We start from the raw sequence: 23,270 nt of genomic DNA, 5'->3' as shown, positions 1-23,270 counted from the left end.
CTGACAAGCCTACATCGCAATGCTGTTTGACACATATACCCAAAGTCCAAGCTCCTGTTAAAATGGTTCTAAATACTTGGCAACCAAGAGACAACCATTAGCATGGTTTTATATCTTCATTAAAGAACAAAATTTTGGCTCATTGTAAAAAAAAATTGAAACAAGTGCTTTTTGTTGATAGCTCTATGTGATTAGGGAGGGGAAGGGGGGAGGAGGCATCTTTTTAGCTTATGTTTATGCATTATCTTTGTTGTTGTTTACAAAGCATAAATTTTTTTTTGGTTGCTAATTAAGTCAGCTGAACTAGCATCAGCATCAAAAATATCAGACAATAGGATCTGAAATAACAACAAAAGCATGCAATTAGAGAGGGGAGAAGGCCTTTTTTTTTTGTTTTTGTTGATGCAGTATCTTTGTTGTTGTTTACTAAGCATATAATTTGTTGTTGTTGCTGTTATGAGATCATTAAGTTTGGATAAACACACTGAACTAGCATCAGCATCAAAAATATCAGACAATAGGATCTGAAATAACAACAAAATACATTGACCCAAGTGGTATACAAGTTAACGTACCGACGTGAACTAATAAACAAGACTTCAACGGAAAAAATAAAATACGCTACTTCAGTGCAATAAGTCTTTGTGGGTGTCGCTAACGACTAATTACAGATGATGACTGCGGTAATTATATTATTAGTAGCTTTGGGTGGGTGGTACTGTGCCGTACCTGTTTGTCGCACCTGTCTCTCACCTGTGTGTTGTGTAAGAGACAGTGTAGGTGTGTAAGTGGCCCACCTGGATGGCTGATTTTTTTTTTTTTAATATACTTACCTGAGATGGTCTGTCTTTGTGTGTGTTTTCCAAGTATGTAGGTAGATGTTTGTACAGAAAGGGGTACATCCAGGTGAATAATACACCTGTGGGTTTTTTTTACCTGTGTCTTGTGTTTTTGTCTATTTTCCTCAGTCTATCAGAACATGTAGGGGTTGATGAAAGGGCTGCCTTAGATTACTAACACACTTAGCTTTACTTGAGTCTTGTACTAAGTGTGTACTAGTTTGGCATTTTTTTTTTAAAAAATTGAATTTTACAGGTTATTATTAGTGGAAAGGCATATTTCTAAATAAACATTCAAAACTTAGTTTTTACCTGATTTCTGTGCTGTGTCTGTGGACAGAATGAGTTTACAACCATGCTTTGTTTTTGACTTGCGACTTTTAGCAAGTGTGAAAACTTTTTTACCACACACGTACCCTAAAAAGCAGGCAAACTTGTAACTTGGCTCTTTTTTCCCTATCTGGATAGTAAAGGTTACCATGGCAATTTTGTGCAATCAAGTGTGTTTTTATTATTTTTTCAAGTGATTAGTGATGATTATACTGGGATTCTTCGCTGTGCATTTCTAATTAAAAGCAAGAAATTAATGTCCGCATAAAACTGCTAGAAGCTCATCTCAAGAATTTTAAAAAATCTCGATTTTATTTTTTCAGAAAGGTGTAAAAAACAAAAAAAATACTATGATGAAAATTCAGTGTTTGCACTTTCGTAATTTTGTGATTTGATGCTAAGGGTTGAATTTTGGAAATGAGTAATCGCATAAAATAAGCAATCTACAGTTTTAGTCTATGTAAAAAAAGCAGGACTACTAATATATATGTGGGTGTTTTAGTCCATCTATCCCCTTTAGTGGCAAATTATCGATGGCATATGTATTCGTCACATTTGTTAGCAAGGTGCCGATTAATCGTATTTAGGGTACGATTCAAATGTACATATTATGCCTTTCATGATGACATGTCTCTTCATCCACGTGTTTCATTATCTGATTTTCACATCAGAGGGCGATGCTTGTTACTTGGGGAAAAACAATATTACTGCTCACCCAATACCCTCAACTTGTCTGTGTGTGAAAAAGTCATTGGTGTTCAATCTCTTCCTCTCATAACAACACTCCTTACTGGCAGATTAAAATTGTAAAACAGCACTGCACGTGTTAATGGGAAAGAGAAACTTAGGAGTATCTCTGTAATGTGAATGGCGGGTGGATAGGACTTGAGAAGGAAGTCTAGTCTAGACTCGTTAACTGACTGAAAGTTTGAAATTTTCTATTTTCTGTAAAGGATTGTGTTTTTCCTTTGTTTCTGCTCCTTATATTCTGTTTGTTTCCTCTTTTGTTCTAATTCCTGTATATTCCAATATATTTTCTCCCCCCCCCCCCCCCCCCCACCCATGCCATTTCAAGCAAGTCTTCTGGCTTATACCTGTATTATCATTTGGGTTTGGCTATGGTGAAGGCTAGTAAAATTGAAGATGGATACAAATATATTTTGCTTAATTCGCCTGTCTTTGCAGAGAACAAGTTTCTAGTTTTTCTTTTGGATTTTGCTGATGTGTTAGATTTGCTTTGTAAGGGTGTAAGTCAGTAAGGTGTGAAATGAGTCAGGGCTGATAGATAATTTATTTTTTGTTCCAAGAGAGAGAGAAAGAGAGAATCATCTTTTGTCCCGTTGTCTCTTAACATTTCATCCTTGCCAATTTTGAATTATAATTAAAAGGTTGAAAAGACTTTTATTTGGTCATATGAAAGGTCATGGTCTTAGAGGAAGGTCAGGGTCATAAAAAGAGGTCAAAGGTTAGATATGCTTCCAATTAACTTTGTAATTGCCGGCAAATTGTTTCATAAGTTCATCTTGTTTGTGTGAAATCTATCACTAGCTTACCTGTGTTATACACTGATATAACACCACATCATCACAAAATGGCTGACCTCAGATCGAAACGACTTTTTGTTTTATTGAAAGGATTTTATTGACGATAATATTTAACTTACTCCATAGCCAAGTGGAAAAAGTGTCGGGCTTGTGATCCGCACATGCCGAGTTCAAATCCCGCTTGGGCTTTTGTTGATACCTACTGACTTGAATTTTTTAGATATTCATTTTTTATCCTTATAATGCTAATTTTTTGCTTATGACGTATGTACAGTTTATTGATTATTACATCTTTCATAATAAAAAAATTTACTGTTAATTTGAGTGACTTTTTCCAGGTGTGTTATTTCACCTCAAGATGTGACATTTTCGTTTTAAAGCTGTGGGGGGTCGGGGGATATTGTCATTTTATATAACACAACAGGAAATTTCTAATTGATTTTCTGTTGTTGCAGTGTTATTCATTTTCTTACATAAAGACATGATGGTTTTATGAAACAACAATTAAAGCAAATGTGGGAAGTGTTGATTAGTAAACAATATATTGACAGTTAATTATCGTTTTGACAAAACTGATAATTTGTTTACCATCAATAGCAATCTTTCATGACTTTTTCTTGAAATGACAAGTGTCTTGCACAAATTCAATGACAAAAGAGCGTTCATATGAAATTCTTGTGAAAAAAATTTGTGGTAGGTAATACAAAATGATGTCTGATGCACTTTGAAATAAAATTAAAACAGAATTCCCCGAAGGAGGCTCGGTGGTCCATCAGATCTACCGCAAAATTTTAAATGTGAATTTTTTGGCCATAAACTATGATTAGTAAAGATAGAAATCAAAATACATGTACAGTCACACTTCGTTATTTCCAACGAGATGGGACTGTTTTTGGATTTCGAGATATCAAGGGTAAAATACATAAAAAAAAAATAAGTGGTTTGGACTTACAAATCACTTTGACGTATCCAATGTATTTGAGATACCAGTGTTCGAGATATCGAAGTTCAACTGTACTTTAAATACTTTTATAGTAGATAAAAAAAAAATGAATATTTTCCCATATCTTTACATTGAACTCTTCTTCAAATAATTATTGTCAATGTATGGCCAGGGTCACCCACCCCTCTTAATTAATGAATGGACTATTCTCCAGACCATTAATATAACATTTTTTGAGCTATGTTTTACAATAATCTATGAAGAACAGAGTGTGTGTGTGTGAGGATTAATCTGACAACAAGATAGACGTATTTTTTCTGTGCATGTTACAGATACAATGACTGTCACTTGATGTATACCTCTAATGGCTACGCCTACACCATGCCCTCCCCGGCCTCGGAGAGCCAGCCAGAGACCCCCGTGTCTCCGGAACCACCAGCCTACAGCACCACCCAGGCCCCCACCACCCAGCCACCCCACCCCATTGCCCTCCTTAGGGCCGTCGACCTCATGGACCCAGGTAAGATCGCTCAGGTGTTCTGTGAATCTGCTTATGTTACTTCATGTTAGTAAAGCTCAAAATTCTTCTTAAGGTACCTTACACTTATATGTGCCTTCTTTTCGTAAGGCCGAAAAAACTCTTGATAAGATACACGTAGTTCTTCTTGAGGTAGATTTCTTCAGCTGGCACAACTGTCATCAAATTTTAATTAACATTCTTAAATTATTTCATTGAAAGATATAAAGCAACATGTATTATATTCCTCTTGTACACAAGATCTGTTGCATTGTATGAAGTAAATGAGGCTAGTTTGTTAGTACATAATGAGGTTTTTTACATGAGTTGATTTTCTTGACAGTGATGTTAGGGAAGGCTGTGACCGAGGCTCACATGAGGACGTGTTTATACACGAGTGAACAGATACAACACATCCAATCCAGCATAACACCTCAGGAAATCATAGACGCCTTCAAAACTATGGTGAGTTCATGCCTCAACCTCAGGAAATCATAGACGCCTTCAAAACTATGGTGAGTTCATGCCTCAACCTCAGGAAATCATAGACACCTTCAAAACTATGGTGAGTTCATGCCTCAACCTCAGGGAATCATAGACGCCTTCAAAACTATGGTAAGTTCATGCCTCAACCTCAGGAAATCATAGTCAAAACTATGGTAAGTTCATGCCTCAACCTCAGGAAATCATAGACGCCTTCAAAACTATGGTAAGTTTATGCCTCAACCTCAGGAAATCATAGACCCCTTCAAAACTATGGTAAGTTCATGCCTCAACCTCAGGAAATCATAGTCAAAGCTATGGTAAGTTCATGCCTCAACCTCAGGAAATCATAGTCAAAGCTATGGTAAGTTCATGCCTCAATGTCAGGAAATCATAGATGCCTTCAAAACTGGTAAGTTCATGCCTCAACCTCAGAAAATCATAGACGCCTTCTAAACTATGGTAAGTTTATGCCTCAATGCCTTAGCAACCTCAGGAAGTTGGAGACAACAATCAGATCTATCGTAAACTCACGAAAATCATAGACACCTTCAGAGCTATCATATAGAATTTTCATGCCTCAACCTCAGAATATTGGTGGCTTGATATGACTGTGGCCAATTAATACCTAATAGTCATGATTTATAAAATAACTTTATAATTTTCATGCAGCAAGATTACACCCCAGTTTCAGAAATGAAACATTTTAAAAATTTTGAAGAATTTATAGAATATTTCACCTCATGCAATTTCAAAATATTCTTGACTCATTTAAACTGATATCTGATAATAATATATTACATCAAGTCAAAGATGCAAGTAAATAAACATCAATTCCAGAAAACACAGACACTTTTCAAAACGGTCTCTTGGTGTACAATGAGACACACCTCTGAGAAAAAAGATAGTAAGAAAACAAAGGCATGGAAATGTCACAGAAAACAAATACGAAAATCAAATTTCATGAAAGAGATGAAGTTACCCTACAGTGGTAAGTAAGAAATAATCCAGATTTTTTATTTTGTGGTTTGCCAACAGACGCGGAGTCAGTTATGGTCAGAAGTGGCGGAGAAGATAACGATTGCCGTGCAACAAATCATAGAGTTCGCCAAAATGCTGCCCGGCTTCATGGATCTCTCTCAGGACGATCAGATCATGCTGCTGAAAGCAGGTACAGAGTGGTGGATCCAACTATCTCAGTGCTTGAAGATATAGCATGGGAGGGGTGGATTCTTTAGTTGGGTTGGAATGGGGGGGGGGGTGTAAGTTAAGAATACTTTATATGTTGTAGTAATTTTAAGAGGATGTGAGTGGGTAGTTGATGACAATTAAATAATATTAATATATATACAGAAGCAGAAAATAGGAGTTTTTGGCAAAAGGAGTGTGCTATTTACTGATTTTCAAGCTCCTTAGTTGTAATATAGTGAAAAGGAGAAAGAAAAATGTGGGGCTCATCAATTGAACTCCTAATAAACTTGTAGAGTTGTAAAGTATGAATGCGGTTCCAACAGGAGTATTATCTGCAGCAAATTTTTTTTTTCAAGGGAATAAGCAAATAATTTGAGAATCTTATTCACTGCTTACACAATATAAAATGTGCCACATGCTGATGTTCTGGTCTGCTGTTTCAGGGAGTTTTGAGCTGGCTCTGATACGTGCCTGTCGTGTGTTTGATGAACGCACCAACAGTATCATCTTTGGAAATGCCATAGTACCTCTCTCTGTATTCAGCGCCTTCAGTAAGTCATTACATTTTCTACTAACTTGAATTTTTTTTTTTTTTTTTTGCAGCATTCAGCAGGGTTATTTTTTTTTTTCATTAAAGTTTTTCTTTTTAATACAATATAAAAAAACAAATTTCATGGATATAGATGGCATACTATAGAAAAAAAAAATATTGCTACATTTTTGTTGATAAATTTGTAAATAAAAAAAAAACTGTTACAATAATGAAAAGTTGGGTTAATATGATATATTGTCCTGTAGTAAAGGAGATAACTCTCACTTCAATTAAGGTAATTTTAAGGTGTAAGACAATGTGTTTCCATTGAAGTATGATTTTTATACATATATAACATATACATACAAAATGTAAAGAGAGATAACTCTAGGTTTTCCGTGAATCATTCGATCACTTTTATTGCTGTAGATGAAGAGGAGTGCCACCTACGTGAGCAGGTGTTTGAATTCGTTCGGAACGTGATTCAGTTGAAGCTGACGGAGAGTCAACTGGCGCTGTTCAGCGCGGTGGTCCTCATCCGGGCAGGTCAGTGTTAACCCCCTACTGGTGACCATAGGGTCTGACCACTGTACTACCACAGCTGACCAAGCCCTTGGTTTACTGGGGACCCCTTGTAGGCTTACTTTTTCTGTAACCGCTGTATAATAATAGCTAACCAAACCATTGTCCTTATGAGGGTTCCCTTTGGGATTTTTCTCTATCTAGAACTAAAGTTATGTCAGATACTCAATGCTTTGAACTGTTCGTTTACATTTGAAAAAAATAATTTTGTGTATAAAATGATACATAATCAACAGAACACAAATTTAAAAAAATAGGGGGGAGGATGTGAATTTTTTAATATCAAGTTCAGATTAAATTGCAAAAAGAGATGTTATCCATTTCTTTTTTCAAATATTAGACATCTATTTGCCATATTTTTGAAAGCTTTAGGCCTAAGAATCTGAAGTTAAAACATATGTCATTGCCAATGCACAATATATTTATCAAATTGTTTCTTTTTGGGGGGGCACAGATCGTCCTGGATTAAAGGACATAGCGGACGTTCAGAAACTGAATGAGAAAGTCCTGACGGCCCTGAAACAGGAGCTAGGGAAGACGCACGCCAACGAGAACGTCCTGACACGCCTGATGCAGCTGACGTGGACATTACGACAGCTCAGCTCCCAACATATAGTGCTTCTCAATAAATACAAACTGCAAAATCCAGAGGTAGAGTTCCCTGCCCTTCATAAAGAACTCTTCAGTGTTGAGGGTTTAGAAGGTTCCTAAGACAGATTTTTTTTTCTTCAAAAAATGGAGGTGATTTTAATTTCTGGTTTTTTCTCTCTCTTCTCAGAAATGGACAACATTTTAGGGAGGGAGAGATAATGTTTTTAAAAAATTGTATGATACAGTGGCTATATTGTTTTATAAGCAGTTCATATGTTTGTTGATTTTTTAAATTTTTTTTGGAGGATGAAATATATTTTGAAATGGGTCATATTTTACCTATTTAGTTTATCATTGTTAGTTTTACATCTATAATAGCATGTGCATAGCATGTATAGGACAAAAACTAAAATAGTCACTTTATAAAGAAAATAATCCCTTGTAGACATGTGAATCAACTTTTACCCATACAGGTTGTTTTCAAAACATTCTGGTGAATTTCTTTGAAATTTACGCCCGCGAAGTTTTTCTTATGAAGAACAAGTTAGAAATGATAAATATTGGAATTACATAATCTTGTAGCTGGCTAACAGTTTTAATACATTCAAAGATTTTGTTCAGGAAAACAGTGAACACCAGAACAAAAAAAGTTCCTGTGGGTGGAAAGTTTTTTCCAGAACGAGTTTTGAAATTGCAATATAGAGGGAATAATGTATATATATAGAAAAAAGCATCACATCACGGCATGAGTTGGCCTAACAAACTCGGTGAAGGCAATCGTGTGGGGGAACATTTGTGATAGGTAGTTTTTCAACTGATGTAAATTTAGTTTAAAAAGTTATCTCCCTTTGATTATGGTGATAAGTTGGAACTAAATGATGTCGCCTGAAAACTATACTATTTTCTCCTCCCACACATGTTTTTATATAGACATATATATGTATATCAGTATTTTTACTTATTTTTTGCCCCCCCCCCCCCCCCAATCTTAGTTCGTGGAGGGCTGTTACTGAAATAGAAATGACTGTTTTTCATTCTTTCTCTCTTCCAATACATCTCCTGTGGATTAAATGAGAATTTAAAGTTTTCGTATGAGAAATGGCTTTGTCATTGAAAGATTTTACATGTAAGGGGAATTACTGATTTGTTCAGGAGTTTAGATGAAGATTATTTTTTCCTTTATTGAGTGTTTATTTTGTTTTTTGCCCCCTCAGGAAATGTATTTTATTAACATAGGGTTGTTTGTAAAGGTATTCTGTGCTGTAAAAAATAATGAAATCAAAAGAAATTCTTTGTTGTTTTAAAGCTGTTGTTGTTTTTTTTTTTTTTTAAATTTCACCCACTTTTGGGACTATAAATGGGGTGAGCCAAGGAGAAGTTGTTTGGCCATTTTCCTTCATGTTGTTATGATTTTGTTATCAATATCTGTGTATTTCTTTTGTGTGAAAAAAGTACATAGATGGATGTAAAATTCATTGCCCTGCTTAAGCTCAATGTTGATTAAAAAATGAAGAATTTCTAAAACATTTTTCCTGGCCAAAAATGACCCTCAAATATCCTCTTAATTTGTCTGGTTTAGTAAAAATAGCTTCATTTATTTATATTAAAGCAGCATTTCAATTCAGGGTTTCCCACATTTGTAGCAAACTGTGTGTGCATGAAATGTTTTAAAGCTTTAAAATCACCTGCCTATTCATTAAAATAATGTCCCTAGTCAAAGAAAAGCATTATCTTGAGACACTGATAACCACAGTTGCACTGTTGTCCATCCTATAGCAATGTCTGATTTAATAAGCACCTCATTACAACTCTCTGGGATAAATATGTGAAAAGGGGCTAAGGAGGAAGGTCTTTAGGTTATTAATTTAATCTTGAAAAATCAGAGAAATCATGTTGGAAAAACCAGTCGAATATGTTTTTAGATCTTGCAGATTGATTGAACAAGATTCCAATTTAACAGCTTATTTAACTTCTAGTTTTGGCATAATGAATTTTTATATGCCTAATTTATCTCTGGATTTATGTGTCCAAAAAAATTTTTAATTGATAAAAAGTTTTAGACATCCAGCATTCAGTTACTGCATTAAGCAAAGATAAAGTGCTGTGAAAAAAATTAATTCTTTTCTCAGTGGAATCCCAATGGAAATTTACATTTAAAGCTCAGGGATGGACAACTGATGGGTGTATGGAGAATAATTTCTTAAAAATGAACTCAGCAGAGTTGTGGATTTTTTTGTTGTTTTAATTAAGTACCATGTGTAGTTGCTCTACCTCGATTGGCTATTCACAGCTTGCAATGGATTTAAAAAGTACAATGAAAGGGTGTTACTTGTCTGTATAAAAAAATATTGTGTTTTGTGTGATATGCCTTTCACCATTAATTTGCTGTCATTTTATTTTTTTTTCAAGAGTTTCTTTGGGGATGGGGGAGAGAATCATGAAATGTTGTACCATATACAGTGTGCTTCACAATTTTTTGACCTGTTGGTGAAAAACTTACATTCCTCAGGATTTTAGTGCTAAGGTTTTATAAAAGGTCATTAAACATCTGTCTTCAACTTGTTTTTCTGATGTTGTCATTACTTTTGGTGACAACTGTATATCATTGCCTGATAGGGAATTTTTAGGTCACAGCTGTATTTCTTGTTCTCCTTTTTTCGGTTTTTCTGTGGGGAAAAATACTGATGCTGTAGAAATAAAGTTATCTAGTCTATAAGGCACTGAAGTGAGTAGTAGGTTATTATGAGATTTATTGCCAGGTGATACTTTTGAAAATTAACTTACAGTTAAAAATTTTTTTCACTACTATTCAAAGTGAAGGGGCCTTTTTTTGGAAGATATTTTTTAATATAAATAAAAAGCACAGAAGAAGGTTGTTTGGAAACAGGGCAGCAAAACGTTTTAAAGAGAAATATCAGAGTACATACATGTAGAAAATTTAAGTGATAGGGATTTTTGAGGCAAATTCTTCTGTACAGAAAGTGAAAGTACAAAATGAAAGTTGCTTTATAAATCAGAACACTTGTAAAGAAAGTCATGATTGGATGATTCATATTAATTTCTTGTTATTATGATTTTAATTGTTGATTTGTTATGTAAATGGTGTTATGTTAAGAATTACATTTTTTTAAAGCTTCCTTTTTACTGTGTAATTTTGGTCAATACATTTTTGTGTACACACATTGTAAATATGTACAGTATATACCAAAAAATAATGTGTACAGAGTATACCAAAATCATGTGTCAGGATCATCATTAATCAGTGTTTTATCTACACATTTTGTTTTCAAAAGATTCATTTTTTACATGTCATTGTTGAGACTATGTTCAGATGAATGGCCATTCTTGTGGCACAACTCAGTAGGCGGTTGAATCTAATTTGCTCTCCTCTTTGGTCTACAAAATTTCTTTCCTCTTTCACGATAGCTAACTATTACTTACATACATTACTTTGTGTCCAGTGTAATTTCGGCATCTTTCCATAATCGATAAACTTGATCACTGGAGTATGTTATTTGTACTACAGTGTTCTTAGAAAAAGAAAAATTGGTCACTGGGCAGCTTTATTTTCCCTACAAGAAAAATGTGAATCAAGATGGTAATCTTAATAAACATAAGGCCAATGTGTATTTTCAGTACTTTGATTTTACTGTACTGAAGAACCCCACGCAAGGTTAATACCACTCAACATCAGAAAGTTGTTGTAAACTGATAGACTTTATTTTTTGACCAGACCCCTGGCGACCTTGACATTTTGTAGGTCAAGGTTACGCCTTGCTGAGTGTTTAGTTGCCACAGAGTTGTTGTTCATCTGACCAGTGTCCCCCTCCTTTGCCAAGTTTAGCTGCCATATTTCATGTTCTTGTTACTGTAAACATTATAGGTTGCCGTAGAGACACGTGTATCTGTAGATGCGAACTCTTTGAATTCTGTCGTATTATGCAGACTTTTTCCCCCAAAACAAATTTTTTTCCCGATTTTTTTTTGTACAGACTTGCTCAAAAAATGTTCCTTACTCGTCACATACTGTTTTGGTACAGCCTTGTTCAAAAATTTGTTGTTAATTCTGCTTCTGGTCTTTCCAAAATGTATTGTACATCAGATGATTTTTCAAAAACAGATTTTTTCAAAAACAGAAGTGAAACTAACTAGTAGGATGCTGTCATCTTTTTTATTTGACATCTTTACATCACAGATAATCAAATTGCTCAAAAACTTTGATGAATACAATATCAAATATATTGTTCATGTTGTAAAAAAATGACATGAAATATACATGTAGATTTATTTTGGACACACCTGTAAAAAATATACATTATGGAGGCCAGTTAATAACTTGATAGTATTAACTTCTTTATCTTAGTTGAGTGCATATGTACTAAACATGGTTTGAGGTTTCAAAAAATCTTTGGGTCTTTTGTTGCAAACATAATTTTTTTATCAAGAATTTTTTTTTTTCATTTGTTTAAAAGAAAAAATACACTTTCCAAGTTGTGCACTGAATTTTCAGTGAAAATAGACATTTTGCTTAAAATTCTCTATGGTAAAAGAATATTTTTACCCAAGTATTTGTCATGCAAATTTAGAGAAACACATTTAATTAAACTGATAATAATTAAATGTAAACAAATTAACATTGAGCAAGAAACAAAAATTTCTTTTTAAAAAAATTCCTAAACCAGCCCAATTCAATGTCGATTAAATTTTGTTTGCAGCACATCTCTTAAAGATTTTTGCTAACACATAGTTACAAACATTTATAATATATTATTTAGTCTTTTTAATACACAAATATGTCCCAATTTAATTATGAAAGATTGACCATGGACATTGGAAGGTCAAATTGTATATGCTTGCAAGGTTATGATATTCTTTTTTAGCACACAGTTTGTAACCTACAAGCCAAAGTTCAAGGTCAATATTTTACGTTTCATAACATAATCAAAAAGTGTATTTACTGGTGGAAAACTCTTTTTCCCCTTTTAAATGCATTTGTTAAATTTTTTTTATTCAAAATAAAAAAAAAAAGGTGGAGATAGTGTGAGGAAATTTTGTGTAACTTGATTTTATTATGTGCTGCAATGCTAATTCTTTTCTTTTGCATTTTGCTTTTAGCATTCTGTGGTAAACGTATTTGTATAACTGGAAGCCCCCTCTCTCTCTCAGTGTCATGTGGTCATTTCATGTACGCCCTTCAGACTGCACACATACGATAAATATAGTATATATATATTATATAATATGAATTGCATTTTCACTTTTATCCAATGAAAAAAAAATATTTTTTTCGTGATTTACATGATGGAATATTACATATATGTATATGTACATTGATGTATCTCGTTGATCAATAAATAAAAAAAAAACATCAGTGTACCGAAATGCTATTATTTGTTGTTTTGTTTTCAATACCAATAATTCGTGCATTGTGTTGATTTTGAGTTTACCGCCAAAATATGAACAAAAATGACGTATATATAATATATACGGCGGAATTTTTAGGGAGAAGATTTCCCACATTCATATAGTTTCAAATATCTGCGTCTCATGTTAGCCGATCTCTCTATTGAGTAAAAGAAAGATTTTTTTTCGTTACAACCCAAAAAATTTTCAACGGGAGAAGGTGTCCTCATAACTTTTCAATTATTTTAGATGAGGATATGAATTTATGTAACAGTTGAATAACAGCGTGTTCTAAAGCTATTATAGGAGTATTCGTTGGTTTAAAAATTCGTTGTAAATTAATTTCCTCATATCATAATCTCTAAAATGTATTGCGTATCAACTTCTGTAATTTTGAATGCCTGGGTGGAAAATTCGTCATGGGTTAAATATCGATGATAAATACTGCCAACGTAAATAACGAAATGAAATCCTTAGCGAATATTTCTGCCTCTACTCGTGCGCGGATATAGAGGGAGGTTAGGGGGTCCGGACCCCCCCCCCCCCTGTAAAATTAAAATTTCTTTAAATTAAATTATAAAAATAACAAAAATATGCCTCAGACCCCGCATGGCAAACTGAAATAACCGTCGGACCCCCCCCCCCCCCCCCCCCCCCGTAAAAATTTGCTTTAAATTTTCTTACAAATTTTCCAAACTACCCTGAACACATTTTAAAGTAACAAAAGAAAAAGATTGTTTTCAGTTTTTCCAGATATACAAAACTGTAAAATGAAGAGTTTGTCATTAGTCTTTGTTATACTTTCATCATCTTCGCTAGCCAAGGGTTTTCGGTCCACTTTGCTCCCCATAAACCCTTGGCGGATTTCATTACGAAAACTCGGTGACAAGCTCCGTTTTATGATTGGCTGCAGCTGCGAGTAGCTGATCCAATCGCAGTGCTTGTAAATATAAACACATGTGTGATCTTTGGTAAAACATTCGGTGCTTTTAACAAGTTGAGACACAAGTTCTCGAGTACAGTGCCTCGCCAACGATGGTCTAACCAGATCGCTTTAAAAACCTATATATTTTACTGGGATTGACCATAGTTCTACAAACTTGTCAAGGCTCGAGTGATAGCATAGGAAGTAAACATGGCGAATGTACAGAAGTTGCCTATCCCGTTAGTATATACGTTCCTGCTTATGGTTATTGCTTTTAAATGTTCAGTGAGCTCTGTTTTATTTAATTTCTTGGGTCCGCAATATTCACGACAACGACAGCTGATTTTATGGCATTGTCTTTTATTAATTTTCAATCTAAAGTTGAAAATGATTAATAAAAGACAGCATGAAAGCTTTCGGCGACTTTTTCACTCCCGGTACAAGTCCTTACAAAACACTATGAATAACATTCCGTGCTTTCCCTAGGTTATAACTTAATTCGTATTTAATAGCATCGTTAATTATGTTCCGATATTCGGTAGTCAACATGTTTTCAAGTTGTATTAATGCCGTAGTGTGTATATAACCTGTTGTTTAATTCGATTAAAATGTAAATATGCAAGGGGCGTAACTCAAGTTGCTCGCTAGATAGCGCCACCACATCACCGAGTTTTCGTAATGAAATCCGCCAAGGGTTTATGGGGAACAAAGTGGACCGAAAACCCTTGGCTGGCGAAGATGTACTTTCATGTTAACTACTGAAATCTGATTGGTTCAGTTGATATCCGTTCTATTACCCTCAGCGTTAGCAACAGACTTAACAACGGGTAACACAACGAATTGTTACATGAGCGTAAATTATGCGCGTACGGTTCGCAAAGAATTCACGTCATTTCTACATAAAAGCAGCTAAGTTTTCTTTAAAATTAAGACATTCAGTATAATAAAATAAATAGTGCCTGTTTGGGAGAATAACAGTTGAAATTGACACCCCTCGAAAAACATTGTCAACCTCCGCTTCGGGTCGGTTGACAGTGGTTTCCTCGGGGTGTCAATTTCAACTGTTATTCTCCCAAACAGGCACTCTTTATTTACTATCATATAGCAAAATGATTTAACCCCCGTTGTACAGTCATCTGCAACCGATGGGTCAAAGCTTCTGTAACTGAATAATCGGGAGAAGGTAAAATCAATGCTATTGCTAATTAGAATGATCTGACTGATTCAAGATGGGGCCACAGTGAGGGGGGGGGGGATACTGATTAATTAATTGCACCAAATCCACCCCATTTTTAAACCATTTTGTAAGATATCTTTACAAGATAATATACAGAATTTATATTGTTACATAGAAAAACAAAAACGTAAAAATGGACAACTTTTAGAATTCCAAATTTAAATGATAAGTTGACAGATGATTGGAGAAAAATGGGGTGGGGTGGGGGTCATAATACATGTACATGCAAGCGTATAGTACTGATCATGCTTCGCCTCTTTCAGTCAGTCAAACCCATTCTACCAGTATGATAGTGGAATCGCCCATTCTCAAAAAACTTTGCTACGCGCGTGAATATTGCTTGTAGCAGAAACTTTTCATATCCCACAATTAATAAAGCATGTGCAGAAACAGATGCGCGTGCGGGAAGATGCGCTAGCACCACCTGTTCTTACACGTGCGTAAATCCTCCTTGAATATATTGAAATGTCGTGAATTTTTATTACGCCGGTGGAATTCTGTTTCATTTTAAAACCACGAAGATCAGGTAAGTGTAACATTGCTTATAACTTGACGGTGTTTAAATGCTTAAATGACTGAAACATTACATAAACAGTGGATTAAGCTGCCCTATCCCACACGCCTGTGTATTTATCCCTGCGGTCGGTCAAATGTTATAGCGACCATTCATCATTTGCATTCGACCGAGGAGAGAAAGAGGAGCGCTTGAATCTCCTCCAAGCAGACGAGAGGTTACAGGTTACAGTTCTCGTTTAGATCTCATTTATTCGCGTCTTCACGCCTCAGTTATATTTTCTACCGCGATGTTGTCATCGTATAATCAGTGATGTTTATATGCAATATTATTCATACTTAAATCGATTCGTGCCAAAAAAATCGAAGGAAAATATGCAAACACTTGTTTCACTTGGATTTATATAGATTTCTATAGTGTATTAATGTAGAAAAAGATGACAACAATCAATAATCGCAAAAACAAGTGTGTACATGTGTGATGACATAAATTTGAGATTTCTGACCCCTGTCTAGTGTAAGTACGTTTGAAGTTCTCTACAATTTTAATGTGCGCAGTGCCATTATCAGTTTTTTTATGACTTCAAGGCTTAAACTTGTTTTACCAAGATACGGGAAATTGATTAGCCTAGCTATGATTTTCTAGCAAGTATATGTATGACTGTACAGTAGTTTATCATGCACTGTGTATTTGCATTGATTTCTTAAAGATCAGGGGCAGATTTTTTTTATTTCAAGGACTTCCTTTATTAAAACAGGCTAATGAAGCGAATTTTCGTACTTTGAAAATGGTACATGCACAATTACACAAAGGGAGGACGTGTGTAATCTTTATTGATAGTGCGTTTTATACATGTATCGACAGAAGGCTTCAGAGTTTATTATAGGGGGCTTTAAACTGTTACCGATACAACCTGCATATCTTCATATTAAATGACCCAACCCAATCAATTCTCTCTCTCTCTCTCTCTCTCTCTCTCTCCTCTCTCTCTCTCTCTCTCTCTCTCTCTCTCTCTCTCTCTCCTATGTGATTCAGAGTTGATTGACATTGCCGTAATATCAAAACAATACAGTGACGAAATACCTTATACATGATACAAATGTTCTTACCCTCGGGGCTCGTCATGAATATTTGACATATGTAAAGTTACGTTATTAAAAAAACAGCCCATGATTTCTAGAGTCCTAAAAATTGCCATCACCGGTCTTTTAAATGGGAAATAATTAAAACAGTACTGTATTTTTCTGACTGTGTAAATATTTACATGTAAGATTTAAGTACCTTAATTATATGGGTCAATCCAAGGTTGGGGGTAATTTGATAGAGTTCATTTGCGTTGAATGATTCCTATAAAAATCTGTGGCGATTTGTAGAATAATTACTATGTTCTGTATTCCTGATACCACTTATTTTATTGACTGTTGAGATGGGAATTGAGGTTTGGTTGAAGTGAAGGCGTGGGGGGGGGGGGGGGGGATAAGCGCGAACATATGTACGTTAGCGAGTAATCGTATGCTAGAAGATTCTTTATCTCAGCTGATTTTGTAGTTTTTAGCCCGTTTTCTGATAAAAAGTTGATCCATGAATGAAATTTTTTCCCCATGTCAATGGAACCGTGCTGTCGGTCGATATCGCGGAAACATATTAAAACCGGGACGGAAATTATATGTTTATTTAGAACCTTGTTCATTAATTATCTGTAAATATGTCAGAGTATAAATGAATACTTTTGGAAATTATTGAAAAAAATATCGAAAGAGGAAAGAACCGGGTCATTCAGATCTGACGATGAACGGATTACCTCCCCTTGGAGATGACTCCGCTCACGACAGGGTGTCGCTGCATCATCTGTGATTGTTTCGCTCCAGCTGCTCCAGTGTTTGTTGTGATAATGAGTAATCGCACGAGCTGCAGCCGACCAAATTGTGTGTTATCGAACTTGTAATAGTAATCCCTGCCTTATCGCATGGCTGTCTGAACGATGCAAGATGAATGAGATTCCAGAGAAAACTCTCTCTCTCTCTCTCTCTCTCTCTCTCTCTCTCTCTCTCTCTCTCTCTCTCTCTCTCTCTCTCTCTCTCTCTCTCTCTCTCTCAGAGAGGTCGATATTACTATTGTCCCATCCTAATAAAACCACCTATCCTCATACTCAACCCCTCTTAAAATCTAAGTCGATCCCTATTTTATAAGTTTTCTAGAACCCACCCCCTTCCAAAAAATAAATCTTCAGCCAAGAAAAGACAAGCCATATGTTACGCGATAATGACGATGTATCTTTGGATTTAACTACTTTATTATCGATGTTCGTTAGAGGAAATATTCTCATGGCGTTACGGGCTTCTGTGAACTCTTCAACAGGATATCGCCTCTCCGTGATAACAGCTCTACTTCTATAGATGTTGATAGATGGTATAGTTACAACGGATTAAGCTTAGATTGTATACATAGTTATACAACAGAGGCGTAGGTTGTATAGTTACAACACAGGCTTAAATGTAAGAGTTACAACAACTTAAAACAAAGGTGTAAATTGTAAAGTTACAACCGAGGTGTTGCATGTAAAGTTACAACAGAGGCGTAGGTTGTATAGTTACAACACAGGCTTAAATGTAAGAGTTACAACAACAAATAGCCTAAAATAGTTACAACAGAGGTGTAAATTGTAAAATTACAACAGAAGTATAGATTGTAAAGTTACAACATCCGTGTAAATTGTAAAATTACAACAGAGTAGTACATTGTAAAGTTACAAAAGATGTGTATATAGATTGTAAAGTTACAACATTTGTATAAATTGTAAAATTACAACAGAGATGTAAATTGTAAAGTTTCAACAGAAGCGTAGATTGTATAGTTACGACAAAAACGTGATTAGAATAGTTACACTAGACGCGTAGATTGTATAGTTACAAGTAGAATTACGAGAGTTATAACAGAGGCGAAGAAAAAAATATTTACATGTACAACTGAGGCGTGGATAGTATGGCTAAACCAGAGGCGTAGATTTTATTGTTACAACAGAGGTGTAGATAGAATAGTTACACTAGACGCGTATAGATTGTATAGTTACAAGTAGAATTACTAGACTTGGAGAAAATAGCTATAACAGAGGCGAAGAAAGAATAGTTACAGCAAAGGCATATGCTATAGAATTGTATATTTACAACTGAGAAGTGGATTGTATGGTTAAACCAGAGGCGTAGATATTATAGTTACAACAGTTGCACATATAGAACAGTTACAACACAAACGTAAAATTTTAAACGCGAGTTGCTTTGATTCAAGGCCTACATGCAGGCAATTGTTCCGCGATTACGTGATCAGGAAGTCAACGTGAAAAGTGACGTTCGTCTTTTAAATGTGACGCCCGTATTTTGATGTGTCGTGACATGTCAGAAAACGAGAGCTTGGATACTACCGTGGTGTCATCAATAATCGTTGAAAACCAGTTTTGGTGGATTTCGTTGCTACTAGTATGTTTATCAACGAAATTAAATGTTCATTGAAGTGCAATTTCTCTTATAACATTTTGATAGGATCATTGGCCACGAATTTACGTATCCTTGAAACTGTGATATTCACTTTATCCACGAATATTAAATACCCACGAATTTTAATGAAACCACAGTATAGTCTGCCCCAGCTTACCATCTATGTCATTTTAAAATTGTTGGTGATTATTTTAACGAAAGACAAAAACACAAAGATACCAATATTAGCTGAAAAAGCACAAAAGCGAGGATTGAAAAATGATAACCAATTTACAAGTAGACATTCACTATTAAAGTGTGGACTAGGGTATAAGGAATACAACCTTGGGTTAATATCCCGTACACCCTGATTAAACCTTGACTGCGTCCCAAGGAGTTATACATGTACGTGTATAGGTCTATAGATCTATTGTGTCGATTGAAAGAATTCTAGCTGGAATATAAACTGAAAGAAGAAACTTGCGGAATGCCTGAGATTTTATCTCGATATGACGTCAAGGAAAGATGATGTAAACAAAGACGAAATTACATAATAAAACGACAGACAAATTTTGCCCTTAGAGCGAAATAAAAATAAAATGAACAACCTTTACAGCGCCAGTCATTCTAAACTGTGTATCTATGTTTATAAATAGATTGATATATCTACATGTAGATGGGTGGGTGGGGAGGAACATTAATGTAAACGCCAGCCACTGCTCAATATACAGAGCTGGTACACGCCCTGGGTTTGTGTAAATAACACTGGGAACACACTGAGAGTGTCTGGCGATGATCAACAAGTCTTATTCTGTATTTTGTGAACAAAGTCAGGTCCCTACTGTTCTTTTGCGCGTGTTTCTAATTTAATATCGCATAAAGCATTGTTATATGGCTAAAAATTAGGAAGGGTTTGTCATAAGCAATGGGTAAACACACCGTGCATCATTATCAAAGTTTTCTAAAATTATTAAGCTTTTTTAAATCACTCATCAGATTTTACTCTTTAGGAAGATCTGCAAAATCACTTTTTAAGACAAAATTTTGAGGTAGTACATGTACAATATAAAATACATAACGGTGGCATATACTCAGTATCGAAGACATCGTCAACTGCAGAGGGATTTATAATTATAATTAGTACTTGAAATAGATTTTTACATTATAATTAACATAGATTCATTTTGTTTTTCGTTAACTTACCATTGGTAAACTATAATAAAAAAAAATCCGTCAGTTTTCATGAATGGAACATAAATGTTGGAGGTTTGAGGATATAATTGATAACTCTCCGAGTATTACAATATGGGGTTTTCGGGCTTTGCCGAGGAAAAATGATATCATTGAAAGTTAAAATCTACAATGATCAATGAATAAGATTTCCTGAGTCTTATATATCCCCACCCTTCTCTTACAAATCTTGTCCCTGCCAATATTGCCCTCTCCCCTCTACTTTTGCTGATCTATGGTGGATTTTGCGTTTCATTCCGTCTAGCAGATTATGGCCACTTGATCTCGACTAAATCTGACACTGCATGGTCAGTTAAATAATACCTGGTTCCTAAAACTAAATCTCCTTTAGTATACCCATACCTGTATACCCTCGAGTGTATTTTTACCTGTTAATCTGCTGTAAGAAGATCCCAATGTAAGTTATTTATACCTGTCCGTATATAATCAGTTGCTGTTCATTAAAATACCTGTGTTATGAAGGTACCTTGCTCAAAACCTGATACTGGGGGTTTCATTGTGTTATTGGTTCTTCAGGAATGACACAGTAAAGGTGGCAAATGTTTGCTATTACATGTACTCAAATATCCTACCCGTATAAATCGGTTGTTCATTTGGTAGATTTATTTTAATAAGTGAGTGAATATGCACAATAGTTTTCTTTTTGTCGTCTTCAAACCTTTTTTCTGGATTTCAAATAATATTTATTTTTGTTATAAGATAATCCTGCTTACTTTTTTATTATTTCAGAAATCTGCATTTTTTGAACGCTTTCTTCAGTTCGCGATTTGATTGGAGGAACAATGTGTTACGTCATAGTCACGTGTCGTTCGTTAGGATGGACGCTTCTCAGTGTCACCGTAACCTTAGCAACCGTGGCAGCAGTTACATCCCCTCATTGGTTGATCGGAACCCCTCGGGAAACTACCATTCAACTCATCAATTCGTCTGAGAATTATATGGACTCGGAAACTTTCCGACCCACCGTAGGAATATTCAATAGGTGCACAAAACTTCAGTTGAATTTCCAAATTGCCAAAGTCAGAGACAACTGTGCAACATTCGTCGTAGCGTTTATGGCGGAGGATGACTATTTTCCGCATGCGTGGAAGGCATGCGTGATCCTGTTTGCAATCGCTGGAACCTTTCTGCTTTTTGCCATGTTGTGTTCGGTTATGAGCCTCTTTGTTCGTTCCATTTGTGGCAAGAGTATTTTCAATGTTGCAGGATTTATACAAAGTATAGGAGGTATGATAACATCTGAAATTTCTGGTAAAAATGCAATTTACTTTTCATGCGTTGCATTTTACTTTGGATTAACACTATCGATGTTAAAATAGATTATTCATATTTTTTTCTAATGAATACAATGAAATAAAGTTTGAAAAAGTCACTTTAGAACATCAACGATATAAATAACTTTAGCATAAAAAACTTTTTTTCCATATCGGTTTTTCTAAAATGTGATTATTTAATGAATACACGTGTTTCAGGCTTATTTTCCGTGATTGGTCTGGTAGTATATCCGGTTGGATGGGGCACCAAAAGGGTGCGAGATCTGTGCGGAGAATACGCCGATCCTTACGTCATAGATAGCTGTTCCATAGGTGAGTTCTGTACCATATTTGAGTTCTACGTCATTACGAAAGGTGTCACATCGAACAACTTTACTTATATTTCTAAATTTTTCTTATTGTCCATCGAAATTATTTCTGATAAGATTTTTTTAACCAAATCAATAATATGAATCACATTTTCAAAATAAATTTTTCAATATTAGGTGCAACAACACCAAATGGTTCTTACAATTTATGACTTTAAATGAAAATAAATCATTGAAACCATCAACAGCCGTTGCATGACCATTTTGCATGTTTTGGGGCCAACGAAGCTAACTTACGACATTATGGATACCGATGCATGTTATGAGGCATAGGGTGGAACCCTTTTGGATCCGAAAAGTTATACTTGAGTATTTCATTGTTATGATAGAACCATTTTAACAAGAGCTAGGACTTTGGGTAGATGTGCGAACAGCAATGTGACGTAAGCCTGTCTATTGCATTTCTGGCCACTCAGCCATGGCTCTTTGAAATCAACAAGATTTGTCTGGCTTTTGAGCCAAGACTACACAATCGGTGTATATTTCGCTTGAAACCAGCGTCATTTTTAACTTGTTTTGATGCAAGGGATAGATCGCTAAACGCTACTGAAAGACCAAGGCTTTGTTAAAATGGTTCTAATAGCTCCTATATTTTTTGCACAGGCTGGTCCTACTACCTCGGGATAGCCGCCACAGTGCTGGTGTTCGTCACCGCCGTGCTGTCTGTCCCCGCCGATCGATCCACCACCAGCAGGAAAGTGGAAGAGGAAATGCTGGAGGGCAAAAATCTCATCTGTGTATTGTGATGTCACTTCCGGATTAACATTACTCGGTACCTCTCGGACGTTGTCGTTACTCTGACAGACACGTGTTCGCATGTTGTTACTTGTATGTATATACAAAATTGTGCTACAAAACTGCTGATAGTAGAGTGATATTGAAAAGGAAATTCTAAGTATAGAGGCCAAATTTTAGAAAGATTTTAGAGAGATATGGAGACACAATTTCCATCCAAAGAAAACATTTGCGCGATTTTATAAAACGCCATCTCTTCCTCTGCAATTAGTATGATACATTTTTGTTTGTTTGTTATTTTTTGTAACATGCGTATAAAGAAATGTGAAATTTCATTTTTGAACATAAAATAATTGCACATGCGTGTCATATCTGAATACTCATGTGTAGATGATTCCTGAGGTGATATGTTCTTCTATGAGTTTTTTTTAATGTCTTTGTTCATGCCTCTAGTCTTTTCCTTGCAACCAAAGACTTCCCCTTCGCCGGTATCATGAAACAATACTCAGAGATTTCATAAAGCAGTAACGGAATGCTTATA

At 35.2% G+C, this 23,270-nt stretch overlaps 2 protein-coding genes across 9 annotated transcripts in view; both read left to right on the top strand.

The window, feature by feature from the left end:
• The window catches only part of LOC105335191 (probable nuclear hormone receptor HR3), a 37,128-nt gene extending 24,194 nt beyond the window's left edge, over positions 1 to 12,934 (top strand). For all 6 annotated transcript variants that reach the window (XM_066070155.1, XM_066070150.1, XM_034465391.2 and 3 more), the window contains exons 7-12: positions 3,989 to 4,176; positions 4,517 to 4,638; positions 5,695 to 5,827; positions 6,291 to 6,398; positions 6,809 to 6,925; positions 7,416 to 12,934. In XM_066070155.1, the coding sequence (XP_065926227.1) occupies positions 3,989 to 4,176; positions 4,517 to 4,638; positions 5,695 to 5,827; positions 6,291 to 6,398; positions 6,809 to 6,925; positions 7,416 to 7,672 (925 nt within the window). In that variant the 3' untranslated portion in view covers positions 7,673 to 12,934. The remainder of the gene's footprint in view (positions 1 to 3,988; positions 4,177 to 4,516; positions 4,639 to 5,694; positions 5,828 to 6,290; positions 6,399 to 6,808; positions 6,926 to 7,415) is intronic.
• Positions 12,935 to 15,434: 2,500 nt separating this feature from the next.
• LOC105335193 (LHFPL tetraspan subfamily member 2 protein) lies at positions 15,435 to 23,064 on the top strand. 3 transcript variants are annotated; one of them, XM_011438984.4, is made up of 4 exons: positions 15,435 to 15,643; positions 21,082 to 21,579; positions 21,825 to 21,938; positions 22,598 to 23,064. In XM_011438984.4, exons 2-4 carry the CDS (start codon positions 21,135 to 21,137, stop codon positions 22,738 to 22,740), a joined length of 702 nt encoding a protein of 233 aa, XP_011437286.1. In that variant the 5' UTR covers positions 15,435 to 15,643; positions 21,082 to 21,134; the 3' UTR covers positions 22,741 to 23,064. The 3 variants fall into 3 exon arrangements, with proteins under 3 accessions (XP_011437286.1, XP_011437285.1, XP_065926197.1); XM_011438983.4 differs by lacking the exon at positions 15,435 to 15,643 and adding an exon at positions 15,835 to 16,147; XM_066070125.1 differs by lacking the exon at positions 15,435 to 15,643 and adding an exon at positions 20,748 to 20,884.
• The last annotated feature ends 206 nt before the right edge of the window (positions 23,065 to 23,270 follow it).

The sequence above is a fragment of the Magallana gigas genome, chromosome 1, assembly GCF_963853765.1.
Source record: "Magallana gigas chromosome 1, xbMagGiga1.1, whole genome shotgun sequence".
NCBI lineage: Eukaryota > Metazoa > Mollusca > Bivalvia > Ostreida > Ostreidae > Magallana > Magallana gigas.
The sequence above is the reverse complement of the archived record's forward strand: the minus strand, read 5'-3'. Positions and strand labels throughout refer to the sequence as shown.

What these genes read in the sequence shown, in the direction of transcription:
- LOC105335193 (XM_011438984.4), top strand. Translation starts at nt 21,135, where the DNA reads ATGTGTTACGTCATAGTCACGTGTCGTTCGTTAGGATGGACGCTTCTC. An exon ending in ATTTATACAAAGTATAGGAG is followed by an intron (nt 21,580 to 21,824) that starts GTATGATAACAT and finishes CACGTGTTTCAG; the next exon opens with GCTTATTTTCCGTGATTGGT. An exon ending in CATAGATAGCTGTTCCATAG is followed by an intron (nt 21,939 to 22,597) that starts GTGAGTTCTGTA and finishes TTTTTTGCACAG; the next exon opens with GCTGGTCCTACTACCTCGGG.